General features: G+C 32.2%; 1 protein-coding gene across 1 annotated transcript in view; it reads right to left on the bottom strand.

The window, feature by feature from the left end:
- The window catches only part of LOC114328761 (sodium/potassium/calcium exchanger 4), a 175,860-nt gene that overhangs the window by 36,959 nt on the left and 111,665 nt on the right, over window positions 1–27,236 (bottom strand). Inside the window, exons 5-6 of the mRNA XM_028277722.2 lie at window positions 12,576–12,635; window positions 8,688–9,007 (exon numbers count right to left, since the gene is read on the bottom strand). Of these exons, the coding sequence (XP_028133523.1) occupies window positions 8,688–9,007; window positions 12,576–12,635 (380 nt within the window). The remainder of the gene's footprint in view (window positions 1–8,687; window positions 9,008–12,575; window positions 12,636–27,236) is intronic.

Below are 27,236 nucleotides of genomic sequence, written 5' to 3'. Positions count from 1 at the left end.
ATTGAATTGACCTTAAAAAATAAGCTATACTTTCATAAGGGTTCCCTATACCTAAATACAGGGTGTTTTGATTTATTTCGATTTTTATGGAAATGTAAGGTTTTAGAAAAAAATAAATATCTATGAATCTAAAAATCATTTACAAATTTTTTCTTGGATCTTAATAATAGACTATTTAGCATACTTAAACAGGTGCTTACTGCAACAAAATTTCTTACAGGGTAGTCAAAATATGAGATTGTTCTATTAACAAATTCAAGCTGTACTAACTTACTTATTTTAAATAGAACACCCTGTATCTTACTAGTCTATCGCGTAGAAAATTTACTTAGCTTTTAATTTATACTAGAGTTTTCTATACCTATCTTTTACAGGGTGGTCAAAATATTAGATTATTCTATTATCAAATTCAAGCTGTAATAACTTACTTATTATAAATGGAACACCCTGTATCTTATTAATCTATCGCGTAGAAAATTTACTTTGCTTTCAATTCTTATTAGGGTTTCCTATACCTATCTCACTTCATTTTTGAAATATTTAGAGATTTCCTAATTTGTAAGCTTTAAAAATTAGAATTAAGTATCTATGTCGTGGTTATGTACAACACATCACCAACACCGGCAATATACTTAAATATCTTAGTCAAGATACTTTCGTTAATAAAATTCATATTTTTATTATTTAATCACACATAGTGTTCTTATTTTAAGTGTCATACTCGATATACTATTCTTTATAATGGAAGATATTTAAAATCTCTTCAATTCCATGTAAACATTCTCAATACATATGTTATTCTGTATATGTTAATTCCCATGTTGTTCTGTAAATACCCATTTTTACAAATTTTTGTACAATAGTATGTACAATATTTTGTACAAAGTAGTTTTCGTCATAGTAGCCATTGCATTTAATTGTTTGTAATTGCGATTCAAAGATTCAAACAAAAAGTGGTGTTCTTAAATTTACTTAATAACCGTTGGTTTAAGATATGGAAAATACTTATACGGAATGAATTATAATTTAAATATCTTCCAGAATACGGCATCTAATATAGGGTATGCAGTTTAATATAAACATATTATTCAATGTCACGTGTAGGTCAAAATCAACTAAATAAATACAACATTCTGTATGATTACATGATAATAATGAAAATTTTATTAATGACAGTATCATGTCTAAGTAGATTGCCGGTGTTGGTGATGTGTTGCACATATTGTACATATGTAACCACGACATATTTACTTAATTCTAATTTTTAAAGCTTGCAAATTAGGAAATCTTTAAATATTTAACAAATGAAGGGAGATAGATATAGGAAACCTCAATAAAAATTGAAAGCTAAATAAATTTTCTAGCGATAGGCTAGTAAGATATAGGGTGTTCTATTTAAAAATAAGTAAGTTATTACAGCTTGAATTTGTTAATAGAACAATCTAATATTTTGACCACTCTGTAAAAGATAGGTATAGGAAACCCTAATATAAATTAAAAGCTAAGTAAATTTTCTACGCGATAGACTAGTAAGATACAGGGTGTTCTATTTAAAATAAGGAAGTTATTACAGCTTGAATTTGTTAATAGAACAATCTCATATTTTGACCACCCTGTAAGAAATTTTGTTGCAGTAAGCATCTGTTTAAGTATGCTAAATAGTCTACTATTAAGATCCAAGAAAAAGATTGTTACTGATTTTTAGATTCGTAGATATTAATTTTTTTCTAAAACCTTACATTTTCATAAAAATCGAAATAAATCAAAACACCCTGTATTTAGGTATAGAGAACCCTTATGAAAGTATAGCTTATTTTTTAAGATCAATCCAATAATGTCATCATATATAGGGCATTCCATAAGAAAAAATATAACTTTGATATACCACTCTTTTTTGGAGCACCCTGTATAATTCACATTATTTTTGGATTGTAGTATTAATGGCCCTGTATATTACTGTGAAGAAATTTTTTTTAAATATCAAGTGGTTTTCCGTACAGACACCGAGGCGAATAAGATGAACCACCCTGTATAATTTAAAATATTTGAAAAATATCACGTTGTTTACTATTCCACATTTAAATTTGTCCAGGGTTCATGACAGGACACCGAAAGATGACTTCAAAGATATAATCGAAAGTTCGAACTTGTTAAAACGGACCTAATTTAATTTCGCATTTAATTTACCGTTGTATTACTATACTAAATCTTGTAGGCAAATATAGGAATATACAGGGTAGGCCAAAGAAAAGAGTCCACCTCGATGTTTGGCAGTAGTTATTAGATTTTAAGGAAATGCCGAAACAGGTAGATTTTTATTTTTATTTTGCAATTTTTTGGCATGTATTTCATACTAGTGACGACATCCGTCTGAGCGTGGTAACGTAATCGATGATTTTTTAAACGGAAATTGGGGTCGTGTAGTAGCTCATTTGAAAGTGTGTTTAATTCTCTATTTAGTAATATAAACATTGACATAATTATTTACACAGGATGGCCAAACATTTTTTCTATTAAATTTATTGGCAAAAAAGAAGAATATAATGTAATTTATTTAATTCAAAATACATTTTACTACTGCCAGAAATCAGAAAAAATGTTTATTTGACGAATAAACATTGCTTTTCGCTTAAATTAAGTGTTCAACCTTCCAAGAGGCAGGTGGATGGCGGGAGCAGGCTTGAACATTGAATTTAAGCGAAAAGAAATGTTTGTTTGTGAAATAAACATTTATTTCTGTTTTCTGACAACAGTAAAATGTATTTTGAATAAAATAAATTCCATACATCCTCCTTTTTGTTTTGTCAATTAAATAAATTAAAATTTTTTTGACACCCTGTATAAATAATTATGTAAATGTTTACATTACTAAATAGAAAAAATTAAATACCCTTTCAAATGAGGTACCATACGACCCCTATTCTCACTAAAAAAAATCATTAATTACGTCATCACGCCCAGATGGATGACGTCACTAGTATGAAATATATTATTAAAAAATTGTAATTTAAAAATAAAAATCGACCTCTTTCGGCATTTCCTTAAAATATAATAACTACTGGCAAATATCGAGGTGGACTCTTTTTTTTGACCCACCATGTATATTGAAAGAGGACAAACGTTGACAATCTGCAGCTGCTATTGATGTAAAAAATGATTAGAGTAAGTAATATGACAGTATTAAATATTGTTGATCACATACATGTAAGATTCCTTAAACCATGGATTCGGGTTCTTTTGGAATCAGATCGGATAACAAACGCAACTTGAAACAGAAAATAGACTTATAGGTCTGGATCCCGCGTATGAAAAAAAAGTTGATTAATAGCAAGCTGAAAATTTGTTAATAGTTTAAGGGTGTCTAGTCGGATAAACTTTGATATATGGGAACACTGGAACAGGGGCAGTTTTAATTGTGGAACAGGTTAAAAATTTGGAACGGTCAGACCACGAAAACGGCACATTTATTTTGTCCGACAGAACAGACTTAAACTCTCCGAACAGAGGTTAAATTCTCATGCAAAAATCAGACTGCTATTTATCACCTGTCATAATTCCTGTCATTTGACATATTCTACATGTTCCACTCATTAAAACGCCCATTTGGTGATAAATAGCAGTCTGATTTTTGCATGAGAGTTTAATCTCTGTTCGGAGAGTTTAAGTCTGTTCTGTCGGACAAAATACATGTGCCGTTTTCGTGGTCTGACCGTTCCAAATTTTTAACCTGTTCCACAATTAAAACTTCCCCTGTTCCAGTGTTCCCATATATCAAAGTTTGTCCGACTAGACACCCTTAAGCTATTAACAAATTTTCAGCTTGCTATTAATCAACTTTTTTTTCATACGCGGGATCCAGACCTATTAGTCCAATGTGTAGAATGTAGATTTTTGGCATAGTTTTAGGGTACATACCATACAAAAATGTACAATCTGAAGTACATAACTAAATACTCTCTTTTGTTTTCTGAAAATAACTTTTCCCTACATTATGGTAAGGGAGCCCAAGCCGGGATTTTTGCAGTCACTCGAGCACGTCAGATTAGCATATGGTGAGAAACCTGGTACCCTGCAGATGTACCTCTACTATATATTGGCTCTTAACACAGGGGAGTTCGTTAAGGGGGGCCCGAAAAAAAATCTACCCTTAAAAAAACTCGAAATTGTCAGATTAAGATAAGGTAGGTTAAGTACATGCAAAAGAGTGTATATTTAAAAAATCTGACGATTTGAGCCGGGCTTAAGGAAATGGGTGAGTCCCAAAGTTTCACAAAAAAAAAGCGAATATTTCGCGAAATGAATGACAGATCGAAAAACTAAAAAATATATGCTCAATATTTTTTAAACATCTATCGTATGATACTAAACACGACTTCTCACGGAGAGGGGTGGGGGTAAATTTAATATTTTAAATACGAATCCCGCGATATTTCGCGAAATGAACATCAGATCGAAAAACTGTAACATATACTTATTCAATATTTTTGAAAAATCTGTCGAAAGACACCAAATACGACCCCCCATGGATGTGGGGTGGGGAGTTACTTTAAAATCTTAAATAGGAACCCTTATTTTTTATTGCAGATTTGGATTCCTTACGTAAAAATAAGTAACTTTTATTCGAAACATTTTTTAGAATTATTGATAGATGTCGCTATAATCGGAAAAAACGATTGTTGGAAATGGAAAACTAAATTAAAAAATGGCAAGCGCCCACTAAATTGGAAAACTGTACTTAACTTTTTTTGGCTTTAGGACCTACTCTTTACAACCCAATAGATCCCCAAAGCGCTCGAGTGACTGCACATTTAGCATACTTTGCTCCCCTACCATTACATATTAGCGAGATTTTGCACCTCTTATTTTGCAATTCCGTTATGGTTATTGTTATACTACGTCTGTGCAGTAGCGAATATATGATCCGTTATCGTTATTAAACATAAGGGATTCCGTAATTCACGGAGGTTTAAAGTAGTGCTTATGGTTATCGTTATAGTAATGGTTAAATTGCTTTGTTGCCAGAATGTAAAAAAATCAGTAAAATTACATTTACATAGATTCTAATTTTGATTACCTATAAATTAAAATATCAAAAACTGTTCAAGTATATGCTTAAAATTACAATAACGTTGTGAAGTGAGGTTATGCTTAAATAACGATAACGATGACACGAAAAACCTACTTGACAGGCTGCAAAAACTCTGCTTTTTAACTTGCCGTAATCGTTGTGCTTAATAAAGTTAACCATAGCGGACCCAAAATCAGCGGTTATTTTAAGAGGTGCAAAATCTCTCTATTCTTATTTCGAAAAATGTTTAAAACATTCAAATCATACACATAGATATTTAAAAAGCATCACAACATTGAAAAAAAAAACTGTTTAATATAAAATAAGCCATAATTTTTTTGGGCTAATAAAGTGAAAAGTAAAAGATTTTCCTCTTTAACAAACACCATCTTCCAACATAAATCACCCTGTAGAAGTCTACCTTCCAATATTTGCAGAGACACGTTAGTCCTTATCTTTCTAATAGAGAGATTAAGGTATAAAAAAGTAATTTATTAAGTTCAGACCAATTCTCCAGGGGATTGCCTTTATATCATATTAATTTATAGATCTCATATTTCACCGGTTCCAAAAAACTGTCCTATTTTATCCCACACGAATCTAAAAATAGCAGATATCCTGGATAATCCCACTGTCATAAACTGTATCTAATGATATTCCCTGATACTTTTGGGAGGACTGAATTATACATAAACAATTTAAGTAGAATTTTTGAATGTAAACAAAAAAATAAATTATTCTGATAAAGAAAATATCCTAAAGATATTTTTCATCGTATAATTTGAATAATTTTTATTTGGAATAAGAAATAATTATTTGGATACTTTTGAATAAGAAATAAGCAACTATGAGCGTTACAGGGATACTATTGAAGGTGTATGCTATGATTTCCTTATATTTATTGTCGTCACCTGTTATGACTGGTTGAGAAGCCTATATCAAAATTTCACTATTTATAAGCATAATCGATCAAAACATATAGGGGTTGGAGAAGACTTTTGTCTAACACTGTATAAATATTTTCATATACCTGTTCCTGATAAATGTCAGTATTTAAACTCCGTCAGCTCTGTCTCGTGCAGATATACAGGGTGGAAGGCACTTATGGAATAAAATATTATTTCTGTCCTTGCTTCAAAAAATTATAAAAAACGCTGAGACCCGTCGATTTTTATATATAAATGTGCACTTTTTAAACATAAATTTAAATGTACAGGGTGATTCATCCAAGCCTAGCAGAAACCGTAAGCTTTATTTTTAAAGGAGCACCCTGTATATTTGTATATTTTTAAAAGCTGCTCAACAACCTGATTTCAACGAACTATATCATGTAGGGTGTATTATGAATAATACAGGGTGAAATTTTGAAATCATAAAGTATGGACACAACTTATGGAATAAAATTGTTCGTGGCCTTATCTTAGAAAATTATAAAAAACACTGGGAAATGTACACTTTTAAATTCAAATGCGCTCTTCCTAAACATAAATTTAAATATACAGGGTGATTCACGCAAGTATAGCATAGTCTACGATCTTTAGTTTTAATGAATCACCCTGTATATCTTCATGTTACTAGAAGCTACCCAACAACCTCATCTAAAAAAAGTGTATCATGTAGGGTCTATTATGAATATTACAAGGTGAAATTTTGAAATTATTTATAAATTTCGTCAAGATATTAAATACAAAACCCAGTATATTGATACTTAATTTAGAAAATGTATGTCCTTATTTAACTAATTTAAAAAATAATATAATTATTTTAAGTATGATAAATTATTAATTTCAAAATTTTATTTTTACAATATTTTATATCTTGACGAAAACTATACATAATTTTAAAATTTCACCTGTAGACCAGTTAGTAAGGATCTGCGAAAAAACGTCTATTTTTGGATGTGATAGGTGGCATTCGGATTTTTGCAGATAAAGTTAGGTAACACCTTCAGTAATAATAGTTGACTTATGCTCCTTCTCAAATATGCTCGAAACGTTAATAAAAAAATTAAAATATTTAAAAATTTCGAAAAACATCGATTTTTTTCTGCTTTCTTTGCTTATAACTTTAAAATGATTCGTTTTGGAACAAAGTCGTACAGAAATAAAATAAAGATAATTGAATTTTTATGATATACGACTGGTAAAAAATGTCTTAAGGTATTACCTTTTCTGCAATATAGCAATAAATACAAAATAAGGGGGCAAAATAAGTCTGTTGTTATTCAATATTTTTTAACCACTTTGGTGACACTTAGGACCTTAGTAATTCGCTTAGGAAATTCTTTGTAACATACTTAAATCGTGTACCAAATTTCATTAAAATCGACCTAATAAATTTTGCATAATAAATTTGCAATCTAAATGTTTTTAAAAAAGTTCAAATTTTTTAAATCTTTCTAAACAAAAAGTAGATTATTTAGCAGTTGGCTAATTTTGTTTTACATATAAAGAGGTGCTCTACCTATCTAATACACTTTACAGAATTAAAATCGGATTATTTAAGGGGCCCCAGCAATGTTTTAAATTTATAAACAATTTTTTGGCTTATAAACAAATAGCTTTATTTAATAATAAAAAAATTAATTTTTAGCAATGCAAATAATTAAAACCGGTATAATTTGACTTAAGCTTTCAAACGCTGTCAGCAGAATTGCTATTTTATTTTTTAATCAAACGTTATTCGCTTTCAAAAATTGCAATTTCTCGATTTTTTGAAAGTTCCACCGCGTTTATCTCGAAAACTACGCATCCTACGAAAAAACTTGTAAGAACTTTTTTTGCTTAGAATTACCCAAGAAATACAAAAAAATGTTTTATTTTGCGAAAAATCGATTTTATGTAATTCCTCAAGTTTTCTAAAAATCTTATCGACATCCGGAGCAACTGTTACCCAAAAAATTCGTGTTCTACGGGTCAAAATACATAAAAAAACTTGGGTAAGTCCATCTAAATAAAGGAGCCCGTAGCATCCCCTCCTGGCCACAGCACTAATTTGTTTGTAAGCTAGGGATGGCGGTTTTTGACAAAACACCAGTTTTCGGTTATACCGGTTTTTTTTTCTTACATATAAATAATAAACAAATACACATTATATTTGCAAAAACATGAAATACATATGCACAGTTCATCTAAATTACGTACAGTTGTGTACAGTATTGTTTATTTCTTGGTAAAAACGCAGTCAAAGTGAAAAAGTGTTTATTTTTTCTGATGAAAATCGGTCCGGATTAGCCGGACTTCCGGGTTATCGGAGGCCGACTTATCGGGCTTCCACTGTAGTAGTAGAAATATTGACGAAAAACTTAAAAAACTCATAATTTACCGACTTCTCCCCCTACTCTCCCCCAAACCCGACGCTCAAAATGTCGTAACTTTTTACTGAACAATATGTGGACCATATAGAACAATTTGGTGTTGAAGGAGAACTTTCACTTTGGATGTCTCGGTTATGCCTTTTTTTTTGGATCAACTGTATCATACTATGTGTAGTTTTGTTTTATTTAGGAGGCGACTTTTGGCTAACACTGTATAAATATTTTCATATACTTGTTCCTGACAAATAAATAAAGAATTTTAAATGAATTTATGAAAATTACTTAATAGAAAATTATATTTACCTGCGCCAATTTTCCGCTTTCTCCTGGCCATCTCCATAACGAATGGTTACGTTCATGGTTACTAAGAACACTTTCCTCTTTTTTAAAATTATCTATACCTTTGTCCTCAATCGCCATAGGTAGCTTCAACGATCCATTTACATGCGTAGAAGAATTGATGACGTACACGCCATCATCTGGATCGGAAACATTGTTTTGGAAATCGATACTCTTTGTGCTTGTGTCCTTCAATTTTTCAATTGTTTTTTTGTCGATTTTGTCCTTCTCTGGTTGAATATCTCCGCTAGTTATTTTGATGTTGAAGTGGATGTCCAAAGCATCTATAAACAGTTTAAACGATAAGTGCATATAAATAATTTTAAAATTAAGTCTTAAACAAAATAACTATAAAAGCCGGTTTAGACGTTGCGATAAATGCGAGCAATTTATCGTAACGATAAATCGCTATGATTTATCGATTTTCACTTTACATCGCCGCAATAAATCGTTTCGTTTGCACACGGAGGTAAATTGGAACAACTTGATCGTTACGATAAATTGCTTGTATTTATCGCAGCGTCTAAACCAGCTTTAACCTGTTATGTAGAGTGATCAGAGGACAAAGAAAGGAGATGAACGAACTACTAAAAACAAAACACATTCGGAAGGAAACATGGGCAGACCATTTTCGATTGGCTAAAGGTGACTATAATGAACCAGCAAAACCTGAAGTGACGACAAACGAAGAAATAAACACTGAAGAAGCAGAGGTAAAGGAGGCATTAAGGAAATTAAAATATAGAAAATCACAAGAGGACTAAATATCGAATGAACTCCTAAAGTACGAAGGACAAAATCTTACCAAACATTAAAACTAATCCAAAAAATAATAGAACAAAACGGCATACCACAAGAATGGAGCTCAAGGATCCTAATAACCCTCTTCAAAAAGGAAGACTAATCGGACCCGGAAAATTACAGAAGAGTAGTTTATTAAACAAAACATTAAAATTAACACCCAAAGTGATAACAACCATTCTGAATAAAACTAAGTATAACATTAGCTCAAGAACAACAAGCTTTTAGGTCGGGAAGATCATGCACCGACGCTATATTTAAAATGTGGCAGGTTCAAGAGAAGTTATTAAAATACAACAAACCGACATATTAATGTTTCGTGGACCTTAAGAAGGAATTTGACAGAGTCAAAAGGATCGAATTAAAGGAGGTCATCCATTTGTTATTGTACTCAAGAGAGGTACCTCTAGGAATAATTAAATCAATCGAAAAGATCTACCAGAACAACACAATAAAAGTAAAAGTAGAAGAAAAACTAACTGATCCAATTGAAGCTGCTAATGGGATAAGGCAGGAAGACAGGGGATTCCCTGAGTCCTCTAGTATTCGACCTGATCATGAATCCAATCGTAAAAAAAGTAAGAAATAAAAAAGAATACCAAATGGGAAAAACAACTTAAAATAATCTACTATGCAGATGACGCAATATTAATCCCTTAAAGTGCAGATGATGTAAAACGTATGATGTACCAATTTAATATAACCGTCAAAAAATTGAACATGTTGATTTCCCCAAAACGACCAAATCCATAGTAATAAAAGAAAATCTAGTAATACGTAAATTAGAGCTGTAGGGTCAGATAATATAACAAGTCATTGAGTTTAAATATCTAGGCATCACACTATCTAGCCACGGAAAGTTCAAAACAGAAGTGGAAGGTCAAGTCAATAAAGCAGAGTTGCAGGTTGCCCAAATTAAAGAATTTGGAGAAATAAAAATATCGGAGAAGAAATGAAAAGCAGAATTTAGAAAACAGTCATTAGACTAATAATGATGCACGCAGCAGAAACACCACCTGACGTAAAGAGGACACAAATAATGGTAGAAACAACAGAGATGAAAACCCTTCGAAAAATCGATGGTAAGACACTATGGAGACAAAGCTAGAAGTGCAGATATACGATGGAGATGCAAGGTGGACAACATTAATAACTGGGTAAAAAACAGAAGAGTAGAATGAATAAGCCGAATGACAACGTTAGCTGAGATCTGTACCGATTTTTAGTAGAGTTCGTTCTTGAAATATGCGGGTGCGCACATATAAGTTGAGCAAAACATAGTACACATTTTACTTGTCAAAGATTTTCAAATTTGTCAAACACTGCATTTTAAATTTAATGGCGATCCGTCCAAAACTAGTGTCCGGTCCGGATGCGGATCGAGGTCCGCTATATGGCGACCCCTGCATAACCATAATATATAGTTTGTTTGTTTAAGTTTGTTTAAAAGCTTTGTTCAGGCAATATTAATAGCGAGCATGCAATAGTTTTATTAAACAAAAATTTGTTTTATTTCTTCATTGTCATCTTCTTTTTCTTCATTTTCATCTTTTTTCCCATCCAAATATATCAGCAGCCCATTTCTTGACGGTAGAAATTGAAGGATAAATTCCTGAATCAAATTGGCTCTGTACTATAATCAAATTTGAACCATCTTTTCCTTTCTTTTAGTTTATACTTTATTCACCTTTGGTGGATATTAAAGGAAATCGCCACTCTGTTATGCTTTATTTTTCCAACTTAAAAAGCTCAGAGGATAAATAATTTCGAATTTTATTTCCTGACTTATTAGACTTTTGATTCATAGATGGTGCTAGTAGCATCTTTGGTAATTATTTTGATAATTACCCAGAAAGGATGAAAGGATTTGATTTCAGTTCAGTGCCTTTACCCAGGTGCTCCGATGGGGAAACGGTTATTCCGAAATATGTATAAGCACATAGTAGAAGCTCTGTACTGTAATCAAATCTGAACCATCTTTTCTTTTCTTTTCTTTTCTTTTCTTTTCTTTTCTTTTCTTTTCTTTTATTATTTAATAATATTTGCAATCTGAGAAGGCACAGATCAAGGTACCTGGTTGAATTGGAGAGAAGATGATATGGGACTACTGATGATGGGAAAAATCCTCGAAACCGGTATAGACTCTTCCTGCACTCTCCGATTTAACTAGAGTATACTTCTGCTGCATTTTCAGGTTGCAAAGAAATTGAAAATGTTTATTAATTTTTAATTCATTTACTCTTTTGTGGAGTAATTAGGAAACCTTCTCGTTGGAACTTTACCACGCTGAGCAAATTATTTAAAATTTCATCATCTTAATGTTCGCCTCGGCACCCTTATGACTTATAATATTTGAAAGTCGCGGAAGTAGTAACCAGAGAGTTTCCATCTGTTGTCAATCTAGTGGTATGAGAACGATATTTATTGTAATTTTTTGTACTACTGGATTGAGAATTTAGTTTGTTTCTTAGCAGATGTCGCTACGATATCCGTGACATTTCTTTCTTTGCAATCTGGGAAGGCACAGATCGAGGTACCTGATAGAATTAGAGAGAAGAGGATATGGGACTACTGATGAGGGAAAAAATCCCCGAAACCGGTATAGACTCTTCCTACACTCTCCGATTTAACTAGAATATAATGCTGCTGTATTTTCAGGTTGCAAAGAAATTGAAAATGTTTATACAATTTTTTATTATTTAATAGTCTGGTTGCACCAACAAATCTTAAGCTCCAGTTTAGTCCAGTTCAGCTTATAGATAGGGCCGCTTTAAACTTAACTTACTTTGCACCATAATTTTCGATTCTTATTGGTCCAATCCACATGGCTATTGTGACAACCTGAAAATTGATCTAAAACTCATTGGTGTAACGCGTATGTTACGTAAGCTGAGCTTAAAGCACGTCTTAAGCTTAAGATTTATTGGTGCAAAAATATAATTAATGACAGCATACCACAATCAGCTTTAATGCAAGCATTTTTTACAAGCCAAGCTTACAGGCAATTAATATTACTGTTAACAAATGCTTACAAAATAAAAATAATCTCACCTGGATTACCTTTGGAACTACTACGTCTTGATTTAGGAATAGGAGGTAAGTTCATTAACCCTAGTAGATAGAATAATGATAATAGTACATAGACTGCTAGCATATAACAATCAATTAAAAATACACAAAATAGAAATTTTAATATTAGTCCAGTCGCGTTAGACGCATAACAGCCCTAACCTTGTATTACGAGCTGCCCCAAATTTTATTTTGCTAGTCTTTAGGGAGGGTCAATAGTAGTGTAAATTTCAAATCTGTACTGAATTCCGCTGTTGCGTTAGCCGCCATTTTGCTTTTAAACGAGAACTGTTTTTGCTCAATACTTCCGCAATTTTCAACTTTCCAACAAAAAGGATAACAACTAAAATTGTTGAAAACGTGATTTTACATAATTTCGTATATTACAATTTTTTTGTGTGTTCGACATTTTCCGAGTTATGGCGGACAATACTGACAGTTAGAGAATAATTATTAAATTATCTCGTTTATTACTAGTTTTACAACAAAAATGTATCTATACAAAAATCAATAGTCTAAGAGCGTGGAGCGGATTTTGTGCGTGATAAGTAATATGGAAAAACTATACGGGGATATGTTGAATTAGTTGTGTAGATAACTTTCACCAACGGCCGCAAACCAGAGTTGGGGCCGAGGGTAGTTATAAGGGGTCAAAGTCGCGGATTTTATTATTTTTTTTATGACGCTCATGATCGAGATAAGGCACCAAATTATGGGAATAAGTAGGTCATCACGTACCTAAGTAAAATCTCTAGGGGCTCAACGCTGCGTGGCCGACAAAGGGGTGGGGGTAGGGGTGAATATAAAAAATATAAGGGATTTTTTGCGACGTTCGTGATTGAGAGAGTGCACCAAAATTTGGGTATAAGTAGACCATGACATAAATAATTAAAATCCCCAGAGCCGGAAACCAGAGTCGGGAAGGAAGGGGTCAAAATTCCGTTTTTTATTATTTTTTTTTTGTGACGCTAATGATCGAGATAGCGCGCCAAAATTTGGGAATAAGTAGGTCATGACGTAACTAAGTAAAATCTCCAGGAGTGGAACGCTGCGTGGCCGACAAAGGGGGGGAAGCAGGGGTGAATATAAAAAAATGTAAGGGGTTTTTTGCGACGTTAGTGATTGAGATAGTGCACCAAAATTTGGGAATTAGTAGACCATGACATAACTAAGTAATATCCCCAGAGGCGGAAACCAGAGTGGCGGACGAGGGTAGTTATAAGGGGTAAAAGTCGCGGTTTTTATTATTTTTTTTGTGGCGCTCGTGATGGAGATAGTGCACCAAAATTTGGGAGTAAGTAGGTTATGACGTAACTAAGTAAAATCTTCAGGGGCGGAAAGCTGCTTGGGGTACAAAGGGGTGGTAGGCAGGGGTGAGTATAAAAATATATGGGGTTTTTTGGCCGTTCGTGATCGAGATAGTGCATCAAAATTTGGGAATAAGTAGATCATGACATTATTAAGTAAAATCTCCAGGGGCGGAACACTGCGTGGGGGACAAATGTTGTGCCGCGTCACAAAAAAATAATACACACTGCGACTTTGAACCCTTAAAACTACCCTCATCCCCAACTCTGGTTTCCGGCTCTGGGGCCTTTACTTAGCTAAGTCATGGTCTACTTATTCCCAAATTCTGGTGCACTATCTCAATCTAGCACGTCGCAAAAAACCCCTTATATTTTTTATATTCACACCTACCACCACCCCTTTATCGGCCACGCAGCGTTCCACCCCTGGAGATTGTACTTATTTACCTCATGACCTACTTATTCCCAAATTTTGGTGCACTATCTTTATCATGAGCGTCACAAAAAAAATAATAAAAACGGCGATTTTGACTCCTTATAACTACCCTCATGCCTAACTCTGGTTTCCGGCTCTGAGCATTTTACTTAGTTATGTCATGGTCTACTTATTCCCAAATTTTGGTGTACTCCCTCAATCAAAAACATCGCAAAAAACCCCTTATATTTTTTCTATTCACCCCTGCCCCACCCTTTTGTCGGCCACGCAGCGTGGCACCCCTGGAGATTTTACTTAGTTACGTCATGACCTACTTATTCCCAAATTTTGGTGCACTCCCTCGATCATGAGCGTCACAAAAAAAATAATAAAAACGGCGATTTTGACCCCTTATAACTACCCTCATCCCCAACTCTGGTTTCCGGCTCTGGGGATTTTACTTAGTAATGTCATGATCTGCTTATTCCCAAATTTTGGTCCACTATCTCAATCACGAACGTCGCAAAAAACCCTTTATATTTTTATATTCACCCCTACCCCCACCCCTTTGTCGGCCACGCAGCATTCCGCCTCTAGAGGTTTTACTTAGTTACGTCATGACCTACTTATTTCCAAATTTTGGTGAACTATCTCGATCATGAGCGTCATAAAAAAAAATAATAAAATCCGCGACTTTGACCCCTTATAACTACCCTCGGCCCAAACTCTGGTTTCCGGCCGTTGGTGAAAGTCATGTACACAACTAATTTAACATATCCCCGTATAGTTTTTCCATATTACTTATCACGCTCAAAATCCGCTTCTATCTCTCCGACTACAAGAGAATTAAATTTTATATAATTTTGATCTCCTTCGTTTTTTTGGTAAAATCAATATTTAGTACTACGTTTGCGGTAAAGGCGCGAGGGTAAGACCTGATTTATTTTATAGCAATTGTTTTTGTTCAATATCTAGGCCATTTTCAACTTTTAGACAAAAATGGCCACAACTAAAATTGTTCCAAATATGATGTCCTACGACGTCTTTTCTACAATTTTTTTTGTGCTGTTCATATTTTTCGGGTTAGCGGGAAGATATTAAAAAGGGGTGAGGGGAGAATAATTTTTAAATTGAATGTTGTTTCTAAACTGCCCCAAATTTTATAATTCTCTCCTTTAGGGGAGGTCAATAGTAGTGTAAATTTAAAATCGCGACTGAATTCCGCCTTTGCGTTAGCCGCCATATTGATTTTAAAGGAGATCCGTTGTTGCGTAATATCTCCGCCATTTTCAACTTTTCGACAAAAATGGTAAAATCTAAAATGATTGGAAATGCAATTTTCTACAACGTTTTTTCCACAATTTTTTTATGCGATCACTATTTTCCTAGTTAAGGGGGAAAATAGTGAAAATGGAGGGGAAGCATAATTATTGAATTGTCTTATTTATTATTAATTTTACAAGATAATTTTACATAAACAAAAATAAAAAGAATAATATTTTATACAATTTTCTAAAATTCCAATGAAACACAGACCAAACTAAATACTTTAAAAATTATAGAAGTGATGACTTTCAACCGCCAAATTAATATTTATTACAACTAATTGATGGATTCGACCGTTACTTGATGGAAGTTCATTTTATCTCACAATAAAACACTGAAAAACGTTTGTTTTTCTATACTTCCACAAAATTTATTACAACTATGTTATTACTACAGCTGTTTCGGCAAAGTGCCTTTCTCAAGTGATATATTTTACAATGTGTTTGCCTTTTTAAGTCTTTAACTGAAGAGGTTGAGGAGTGGGGAGCTGTTTGTCTCGAGTTGGTCATTCAGAATTATATCTGTATTTTTCAACTTATTAATTTCCATTGATTCTAAAAGTGATAGCTTAAGGCCTTTATTTTGAATATGTAGAATTTGAAACTCTTCATTGAAAGAATGATTATGATCTAGAAGGTGAAGTGCGTATGTAGAAGTGTCTGTTTTTCTATTGTTGAAAGCCCTTTTGTGTTCTGCTATCCGTTTGTCAAAAGTTCTGCCAGTTTGACCGATGTAAGTTTTCGGACAGTCACCACAAGTTAGTTTGTACGCACCACTCTGTAGTTGGTTTCTCTTTCGTCTTTTATTGTTTTTAATATGTTTGCTTAAGTTGTTGTTAGTTCTGAAAGCTGGTGTTATTCCTTTCTTTTTTATGTGTCTGGCTATTTTTGTTGTTATTTTGCCAGTATATGTGAGAGAGCAGAAGGTACTGGGTTCTTTCTGTGGTGGTGGATACACTAATTTCAAGGCTTTCTTATGGAGTTTTTGGTTTAACAGCAGTAAACAATGGCTATAACGAACAAACAGTTAACAACATTTTAAACCAAAAACTCCATAAGAAAGCCTTGAAATTAGTGTATCCACCACCACAGAAAGAACCCAGTACCTTCTGCTCTCTCACATATACTGGCAAAATAACAACAAAAATAGCCAGATACATAAAAAAGAAAGGAATAACACCAGCTTTCAGAACTAACAACAACTTAAGCAAACATATTAAAAACAATAAAAGCCGAAAGAGAAAACAACTACAGAGTGGTGTGTACAAACTAACTTGTGGTGACTGTCCGAAAACTTACATCGGTCAAACTGGCAGAACTTTTGACAAATGGATAGCAGAACACAAAAGGGCTTTCAACAATAGAAAAACAGACACTTCTACATACGCACTTCACCTTCTAGATCATAATCATTCTTTCAATGAAGGGTTTCAAATTCTACATATTCAAAATAAAGGCCTTAAGCTATCACTTTTAGAATCAATGGAAATTAATAAATTAAAAAATACAGATATAATTCTGAATGACCAACTCGAGACAAACAGCTCCCCACTCCTCAACCTCTTCAGTTAAAGACTTAAAAAGGCAAACACATTGAAAAATATATCACTTGAGAAAGGCACTTTGCCGAAACAGCTGTAGTAATAACATAGTTGTAATAAATTTTGTGGAAGTATAGAAAAACAAACGTTTTTCAGTGTTTTATTGTGAGATTTATTACAACTGTTTGTTTAATTGTACTAATTTGTACTTACATAAATAAATTACAATAAAATTTTGTTTTTGAACAGTTTTATTCATGAAATAATCGCAACAAATTGCACTCGATCTCTAAAATTAATATAGAATTTTTGCCCTCGTGACACTTTGACATAATTTCACTCGCCTCCGGCTCATAAAATTAAAACTGTCAAAGTGTCACTCGGGAAAAATTCAATAATTTTAGAGCTCTTCTGCAATTACTACTGATAATTTTTTCACTAACTATGTATTCAGTGATTGTAATAATTTATATGCTGTACAACAAAAACTAATACACAATGGAGGAAAAAGGAAAAGTGATAAAGTAATTTTTTAACAATATATTGTTATTATGGAAAGCTTACAGTTTTGAACATCTTTAACAACAAAATACTTGGATCACACAATATAGGGTGAGGCAGATCAAGGGCCTATTAGAAATATCTCGAGAACTAAAGACAACTGAATTATGAAAATTGGAATAAGGGGGTTTTGAAGACTGATCTATTTAATGAAAATATTTTCATCTATTTGGTACTTCCGGTTATACTGGAAGTTGCTTATAACTTCGTTTTTTTAAATGGGACACCCTGTATATTTTTACATTTTTGGATTTTCCTCGATTTCTTCTTTCTTAAAATATAATGTTTTGTAAGATTATACAGGGTCGGATAAAAGATAATTACGTTTCCTTATTAATTTCGTAGCAATATTCACACCCTGTAGGATTGTAGTAGTTTGACATAATAAACTCTATTTATGTTCAAATGATTTTTAATATAGTCTACTATTGTTAACAATTATTAGTGTAGCTAAATTCTTAATTTTAGTATACAGGGTGGGTCGAAACTCGAAATGAATATTTTCTGAGTTTTCTTAAATGCAACACCCTATATTTTAGTACTGTAATGAAATGATATTTCATGGTACTTTTTACTCTTTTAAGCATTCCCTATACCTAACTGCTTTAGTTTGTGCTTAATTGTTAATCGCACCAACAATCTTAACTTCGGTGGTATTTTGAAACCTGAACCACTATTGGCAATTTTAAGTGTCAGTATAGATTAATATGTGTTTATTTTCAAAAAATTATTTGTGACTGAATATTTTCACGGCCAACCTAATACAATTTCACCTATTTTGTGTTGCAATTAATGTTTGGCTTGAATCACCAATAACTCACAAATTAAAGAAGTTAGGTATAGGGAATGCTTAAGAAATTAAAAAGTACCATAAAATAGCATTTCATTACAATACTAAAATACAGATTGTTCCATTTAAGAAAACTCAGAAAATACTCATTCCAAGTTTCGACCAACCCTGTATACTCAAATTAAAAATTTAACTATACCAATAACTCTTAACAATAGTAGACTATATTAGAAATCATTTGAACATTAATAGAGTTTATTATGCCAATCTACTACAATCCTACAGGGTGTTAATTTTGCTACGAAAATAATAAGAAAACGTAATTATCTTTGAACCTACCCTGTATAATATTACAAAACCTTATATTTTGAGAAAGAAGAAATCGAGGAGAATCTAAAAATGTAAAAATATACAGGTTGTCCCATTAAAAAAAACGAAGTTACAATCAACTTCCGGTATAACCGGAAGTAACAAAGAAAAGAAAATATTTTCTTTAAATAGTTCATACCTCAAAACCCCTGTATTCCAATTTTCAAGATTCTCTTAGCTTTAGTTTTCGAGATATTTCTAATAGGCCCTTTATCTGCCTCACCCTATATATCTTGTATTCTTTGCTTGGATCTTCCATAAATAATTTTTCTTCCATAACTTTTTATTAAGTTTACGTCTTAAAGTCAATTATTTTTCAAATACAAAATCAATGTTATTTAATAAACCACTCAAAATATTCAAGATGCGATGTCAAATATTTAAAATTCTCACTGTCTTGTCACCATATTCGATTCGACTTAGTGCGCTGTATGAAAAATATAGCGAATGTTTGATTCGGAAAATATCACCACATACATGGTGTCCATTTTTTTCGGATCCTGAAAAAACTAATAAATATGTTTAAAAAATTTAAACGCAGAATGAAAGACTAAATTATTATGAAGGTCCGAGAGGTCCCTTAGAATAAATAAAAAGTTTCTTTTGAATGAGATATTTGAAATTAAAAATCAAACTACATTTTCTCTTAGTTTTTCACCCGTCTAACCTATTAAAATAAACATTAGAGAAGTTTTCACGGACTTTAGGCCCTTGGTAAGAATGTAATCTTTCATTCTGCGCTTAAATTTTTATATACTTCAAAAAACTTCAAAAAACTATTAGTTTTTCAGGATTCGAAAAAAATTAATCCCATTTAAATAGCATTGGAACCGAAACTTTGTACCGATCCCCTTAACTTTAAAGAACAACTTGTTAAATTTAATATTCAACCTCCGACTACGTTTACAAAAAACTACATAATAATTTTTTTAGAATTTTTTTTTCAATACAAAAAATGGAATCCACACTTTATATTGATAGGTAATTAAACATTTGACCATTACTCTGAAGATGGCTTTGTAAGCCGAAAGCGCTAAGCTAGAAATTAATAAATTTTTTACACTTCAAGAACACTTTTCTTTTCCTAGTGGTAGGGGAGCCCAAGCGGGGATTTTTGCAGTTATTCGAGCGCGTCAGATTATTACATGGGAAGAAACCTCGTACCTTGAAAATGTACCTCTACCATATATTGGCTCTTAATGCAGGGGAGTTCGTTAAGGGGGGGCCGAAAAAAAAATCTATATTTAAAAAATCTGACGATTTGAGCGGGGCGTAAGGAAATAGGCGATTCCCAAAGTTTCACATGAAAAAAAAACGAATATTTCGCGAAATGAATGACAGATCGAAAAACTAAAAATATGTACTCAATATTTTTCAAAAATTTATCGAATGATACCATACAAGACTTACCACGGAGAGGGGTGGGGGGTAAATTTATTATTTTAAATACGAATCCCGCGATATTTCGCGAAATGAACATCAGATCGAAAAACTGAAAAATACACATATTCAATATTTTAAAAAATTCATCGAATGGCACCAAACACGACCCCCACGGAGGTGGGGTGGGGGGTTACTTTAAAATATTAAATGGGAGCCCCCATTTTTTATTGCAGATTTGGATTCCTTACGTAACAATAAGTAACTTTTATTCGAGACATTTTTTCGAATTATGGATAAATGGTGCTATAATCATATAAGAATATAAGAAGTTGAACTTACAATTAAAAAAAGAAAGCTACAGTATCTCGGACATGTGATGCGGGGCGCGGGGTGAGAAGTATGGCATCCTACGACTCATAATGCAAGGAAAGATAGATGGCAAACGAAGCATCGGAAGAAGACGAATTTCATGGCTGAAGAGCCTGAGACAATGGTTTGGATGTAGCTCAAAACAACTATTTAGAGATACTGCCTCAAAAATTAAAATAGCAACGATGATTGCCAACTCCCTTAGCGGAGATGGCACCTGAAGAAGAAGAAAGTGCTATAATCTACAAAAATGATTGTTGGAAATGAAACATTAAATTAAAAATGGAAAGTTCTTTAAACTATACTTTAATTTTTTTGGTTTTAGGACCTAATCTTCACAACCCAATAGGTCCCCAAAGCGCTCGAGTGACTGCACATTTAGCATACTTTGCTCCCCGACCATATTCATTCAATAAACTGAAGTCAAAAATAAGAGTAACTATACGAAACCATTTTTGGTTATTAATATAACTTTTTTAAGTTTCTTTCTCACATAATTTAAAAAAAAATTACCAACCGCCATTGTGAAGGTCCTTCTATTTTTAAAAGATAAAATGTATCTATTTAAGTATACACGGATATATTTTTAATGGTAAGCAAAAATTTCGAAAAAATCTCATTTTTAGCCCTAATTTGTTTACAATTAAAACATCACACCACTCAGGAGAAAATATATAAGATTGCTCTCATTATAGGTATATAGTAACGAAAAACTTCGTCAAATGGCTCTTAAGATGTCCGGAAGACCCCTACATTTTGCTTATTTCCCTGGAGTAATAGAAAAATTCTACACCAAATTCTACTCGGTAAAAACACAACCGCAACAACAAGGTATTTAATGAACTGTAATTAACACAGGCTCAAATTCGGAAGAAATAGCCAACTCTAAAATAATAAGAATGGCCCGAATCCAGTAAAAAAATAATAGATATCTGGGAGAAAATAATATTTCGGTTAAAATGTTGAGAATTGGTGGCAAAACATAGAAAAGTTGTTAAATACATTATTTAATAAAGTTATCTGCGATGGAAAGGTTCCTCAAGAATTGAACCATTATTCTGAAGTCATTTTACTATTGTTTTGAAGCTATTTTCCTTGTGGCATAATTATGTAATTTAGTGTTTTCTTTGGGAAATAAAGCCACAATTTTAATTTGAAATTAATAATTATTGATGCAGCTCATAAATATTTACAATGTAATTTTAAAGCCGTCTAGGGAACTTGCATAAAATTTTAAATTCGAAAAAAAAAAAATGGTATAAATAACAACAGAACATAATTTAGAACCTGTATCAAAGATAAAAAAGTTTTGTTCGTCTTTCGTTTGGCACCTAAAGACGACCAAAAATTCAACTTATACCAGCCACCCCAAAACGCGTCGTAACGTCACGCCGTTGTATGTTTACATTCTACACCAATAGGGAACTTGTACATTTTTTTATTACATAATAATGTTCAGTTTTGTATAAAAATGAGATTTCCAAAATTTCACGCTTCAAAAACTCATAATAACTTAGAAGTACAAATTTAAAGTCTTCTTTATCTTAAAATAGTTCAAACGACCCGTGACGTCACAGAGTTTAACTATGTGGTTCTATTTATGGTTATATTTACATATAATCTTCTTCTTCTTCTTCTTTAGTTTATTGGCCTCCATCTACTTGGGTATTTGGCCAGCTCGTCGTCGGGGAATAAAGGAAAAATATTTATATTCTAATGACATTTATCGTATGTCGTTGTAATAATATAAATATACCAGTTTGTTGAGATTGCAGTTTGATACAGTTTTTGAAGGAAAGGAAAGAAGGTTTACTATTGAAAATAAAACCATTTTGTAAAAGTACAATTTTTCTATGAATAGTTCAAACGATCAAAAACACTTTTAACGTCACATAACTGTATTTTTTACTGACGTATATAATATCTAATTTAAAATTATATATACAATTGGTGTAGAATGTAAACATACAACCCTGTGACGTCACGACGCGTTTTGGGGTAGCTGGTATAAGTTGAATTTTTAGTCGTCTTTAGGTTCCAAACGAAAGACAAACAAAACTTTTTTATCTTTGGTACAGGTTCTAAATTATGTTCTGTTGTGATTTATACCATTCTTTTCGAATTTAAAATTTTATGCAAGTTCCCTATTGTATATATATTTTAAATTAGACATTATAAACGTCAGTAAAAAATACAGTTATGTGACGTTAAAAGTGTTTTTGATCGTTTGAACTATTCATAGAAGATTTGTACTTTTACAAAATGGTTTTAATTTCAATAGTAAACCTTCTTTCCTTTCCTTCAAAAACTTATCAAACTTCAATCTCAACAAACTGGTATATATGATTCCAACGACATACTAGGATAAATGTCATTAGAATATAAATATTTTTCCTTTATTCCTCGACGACGAGCTGGCCAAATACTCAAGTAGATGGAGGCCAATAAACTAAAGAAGAAGATGAAGAATATATGTAAATATAACCAAAAACAGAACCACATAGTTAAACTCTGTGACTTCACGGGTCGTTTGAACTATTTTAAGATAAAGAAGACTTTAAATTTGTACTTCTAAGTTATTATGAGTTTTTGAAGCATGAAATTTTGTAAATCTCATTTTTATACAAAACTGAACATTATTAAGTGCGTTCGCGGGTGCCTGTCGACGGCTAGTCGGCGACAAATTAGCAGCAAAACGCATGCGCACTTTAAAATTATATAAATAATATCGTTAATACATAAATATACAAGGTATATTAATTTATCTAGTGTAATTTAATAATTAGTTATTAATATTAACTAAAAGTAAATATACCTTGTATATTTATCTATTAACGGTATTATTTATATTTAGTGAGGTTAGAAATTGTCGGCGACAATTTGTCAACTGTACCCGCGAACGCACCTAATATGTAATAAAAAAAAATGTGTAAGTTCCCTAATATAGGAGAATAAAAAACCGCTAAACGGCGTATAAATGAGTGACGCACACAATATTCCAGCTACAAAAGAGCTGATATGAATATTATGTGGCGCAAAAATGTATTTTGATTTTGATGGAAAATAAAATTATAGTTTCATTTTGAAAGATTTTTCTATCATATTTGCTAAATTTGATGTAAAACGCGCCACAAAAGAGTAACTTTGATACAGTTTGCATTTTGAAGCTGTTTTGTGGCATTCTTACTCCAAATTTAGCAAATATAAAAAAATCTTTCACAATAAAACTATAATTTTATTTTCCATTAAAATGAAAATATATTTTTTGCGCCACGTAATATTTATATCAGCTCTTTTGCAGCTGGAATATTGTGTGCGCCACTCATTTTTATGGCGTTTAACGGTTTTTTATTCTTGTATCAGGAGTTTATAAAATTTTTTTATAAATTAAATGTATGAACTTGAATGTAATGTTTCTGAGTTACACGCTAAGTTTTATAAATGGTCGACTTTGTCGCATTATCGCCCAAATGATCTAGTGATTAAGACACTAAACTTGTGATAGGGCACTCCGAGTTGATATTCCAGCCATCCCAATATTTTTTTTTCAATATACAGGGTGTAACAAAAATACAGGTCATAAATTTAATCGCATATGCTGGGACCAAAAATAGTTCGATTTAACCTAACTTACCTTAGTACAGATGTGCACGGAAAAAAAGTTACAGCCCTCTGAAGTTACAAAATGAAAATCGATTTTTTCCAATATATCGAAAACTATTACATATTTTTTATTGAAAATAGGCATGTGGTATTCTTATGGCAGTAGTATTTTAAGAAAAAATTATAATGAAATTTGGACACCCCATAAAAATTTTATGGAGGTTTGGTTCATTTAAACCCCCCCAAACTTTTGTGTACGCTCCAATTTAATTATTATTGTAGAGCCATTACTTAAACACAAGTTTTTAAAAACTTTTTTGTCTCTTAGTACTTTTTTCAAAAGTCAGTTTTTATCGAGATATTTGAATGTTTGTCAAATCCACCACATATTTGTATATGGTAAAGTACTGTTATTGGAGACTTGTAATAATATGAAAATTGATTTATGATTTACATTTTCAACTATATTTTGAACCATATTAAAAAAGAAGCCACATCTCGATAAAAGATGCTTTATCAAAAAAATACAAAGAGGCAAAAAAGTTTTAAAAACACTGTGTTTAACTGATGGTACCGCAGTAATAGTTTAATTGGAACGTACACAAACATTTGGGGGTTTAAAGGAACAAAACCCTCATAAAATTGTTATGTAGACATATTAAAAAAGAAGCCGCAACTCGATAAAAACTGCCTCATCGAAAAAATACTAAGAGGCAAAAAAGTTTTAGAAATATTGAATTTAACTAATGGCACCACAATAATAATTTATTTGGAACAGACACAAAAGTTTGGGGGGGTTAAGGGAACAAAACCCCCATAAAATTTTTATGGGGTGCACAAATTTCACTATAATTTTTCTTTAAGATGTTCTTTCCATAAGAATGCTACATGTTCATTTTCAACAAAAAACCTCTAATAGTTTTCGATATATTCAAAAAAATCGATTTTCATTTTGTAAATTCAAAGGGCTGTAACTTCTTTTGTGTGCATATTTGTACTAAGGTAAGTTAGGTTAATTCGAACTATTTTTGGTCCCAGAATATGTGGTTTAATTTATTACCTGTATTTTTGTTACACCCTGTAATTCTTTGTGTGCATCGAATATACACTAGATTTTTTTCTGTTCGGAATAAATTGAAAAAAATATTGTTATGTCTGACAAATGAACTCGGATTGCCCGATCAAATTTAGCGTCGTAACCACTACAACTAGAACAATTTGGATTATATTATTTGGAGCTCGATAACTTTTACATGGTTTAACCGGTTTTGATCACTAAACATAAGTTTGAAAGGTATTGACAAGTGGTGTCTGATGCATCTAAGGCCATATATGATAACTAAAGGTATTATAGGATTTAGTGATCTTGAAAACCCGTTTTTTCCTATTAGAACTGAATTTGATCATAATTTTGAGGCCTATTACTTAAAAATTCGAATTTTCCCAGATATGAGGTATAAGTCATTAGACATGTCTAAAGTCCTCCTATAAACTCTCAGTTATTGGCATAATTCGTAGGTTGAAATTTTGAGTAATTGTCCAAAAACCCAAATTTTCAAAGTTACATTTTTCAGTTTTTCGGCTGTACTGAGCCGTGTGTATATCCGATCTTGACCACTTAGGCAGCTTTTGGAAGCTTAAATCAAGCGCTATTGATTTTATGTATTTGCGACTTCTTCGTCTTGTCTCTCTTTGAACCTAAGGTACATACCCCCAAAAAATATGGCGTGTTGTACCTACCCAGTCCTATAGCTGACTTATGGGTTATGGGTGGTCAAAAGTCACAAACTAAGTCTCTCTTGAAAGTCAGAAAAAAACTTCAGATCGGTGTAACTTTTCCACACACATACAAACATAATACATACATTTTCCCCTTTTTAAATAGAAGTTGAGTCAAATTTCTGAGCTCGGTAACTTTTGAATGGTATAGCCGATTTTCAAAATAAGACATGCATTGGAAAGGTGATGATCAGTAATATCAGAAGCCGCTGAGGTCTGACTTAAATTTTTGTAATTTTTTAATTTGGGGACCAGAAGGAAAAACAGACCCTAAATGGGGAGGGCCATAAAATCCACACCCTTGGACCAAAATGGATAGTTGGCATATGGATGGGCGAGTCTTTTCCTGAACATTAAGATATTATTCGACCTATTTTTCAATTCAGTTAAATTTAGAAAACCGAAAATTTCGTGTATATGTATGTATAGGTAGATAGCGTGTCGCATGTAGGAAGGTTATGCGTCAATGGCGACCACTACCGTTCTCTGGGATGTCTGAATTGTCAATATGAACGAGTCAGATTAAACTAAAGTTTTAGAAGAATTTTTTTACCAAGCAACATAAACAAAATTCGTTTAATTTATTAATATTTTGTATTTCGATAACGATTTCCAAAGTGGAAGTAACGTCAATTAATTAGTATGGAACTAAAATTTTGGCTTTATTTTCCAAAGAAAACACTAAGGCATTATACTATTTAATAAAGGAGACAAAGCGAACATTAAGAATTACTGACCAATAGCATTAGTATTACAATTAACTATTCTAAATGGGAAATAAGCCAAAATTTAACTAACAAAATGATTTTATTGACGTTTCGACGTCCACATCGGAGGTCGTCGTCAAAATACAAAATATTAATAAATTTAATAAAAATGTTGTTGCTTAGTAAAAAAATCTTCTAATAATTTAATTTAATTTGACTCATTTATATCGGCAATTCAGACATGATATATGCAATATACATTTTAAAGTAGAAGACTTTAAATAAATTTTGCCAATATTTATGAGTTGCGTTCCTGGGACGACTTTACTGAAAGCTAGTTCATTCGATTACATGAAATCAACCCCAACCAAAGAATATCCGTCACAAAAAAGTCATAGCATGCGTGCTGTCTTTAAAAAGACAACCATATGCAACGGTGACAGTAAAATTCTCGGAGATTCCATAGTAAATCACGAGGGAAAACCAGGAAAAAA

The sequence above is a fragment of the Diabrotica virgifera genome, chromosome 1, assembly GCF_917563875.1.
Source record: "Diabrotica virgifera virgifera chromosome 1, PGI_DIABVI_V3a".
Classification (NCBI taxonomy): Eukaryota; Metazoa; Arthropoda; class Insecta; order Coleoptera; family Chrysomelidae; genus Diabrotica; species Diabrotica virgifera.
This window is presented reverse-complemented; position numbering and strand designations above follow the sequence as displayed.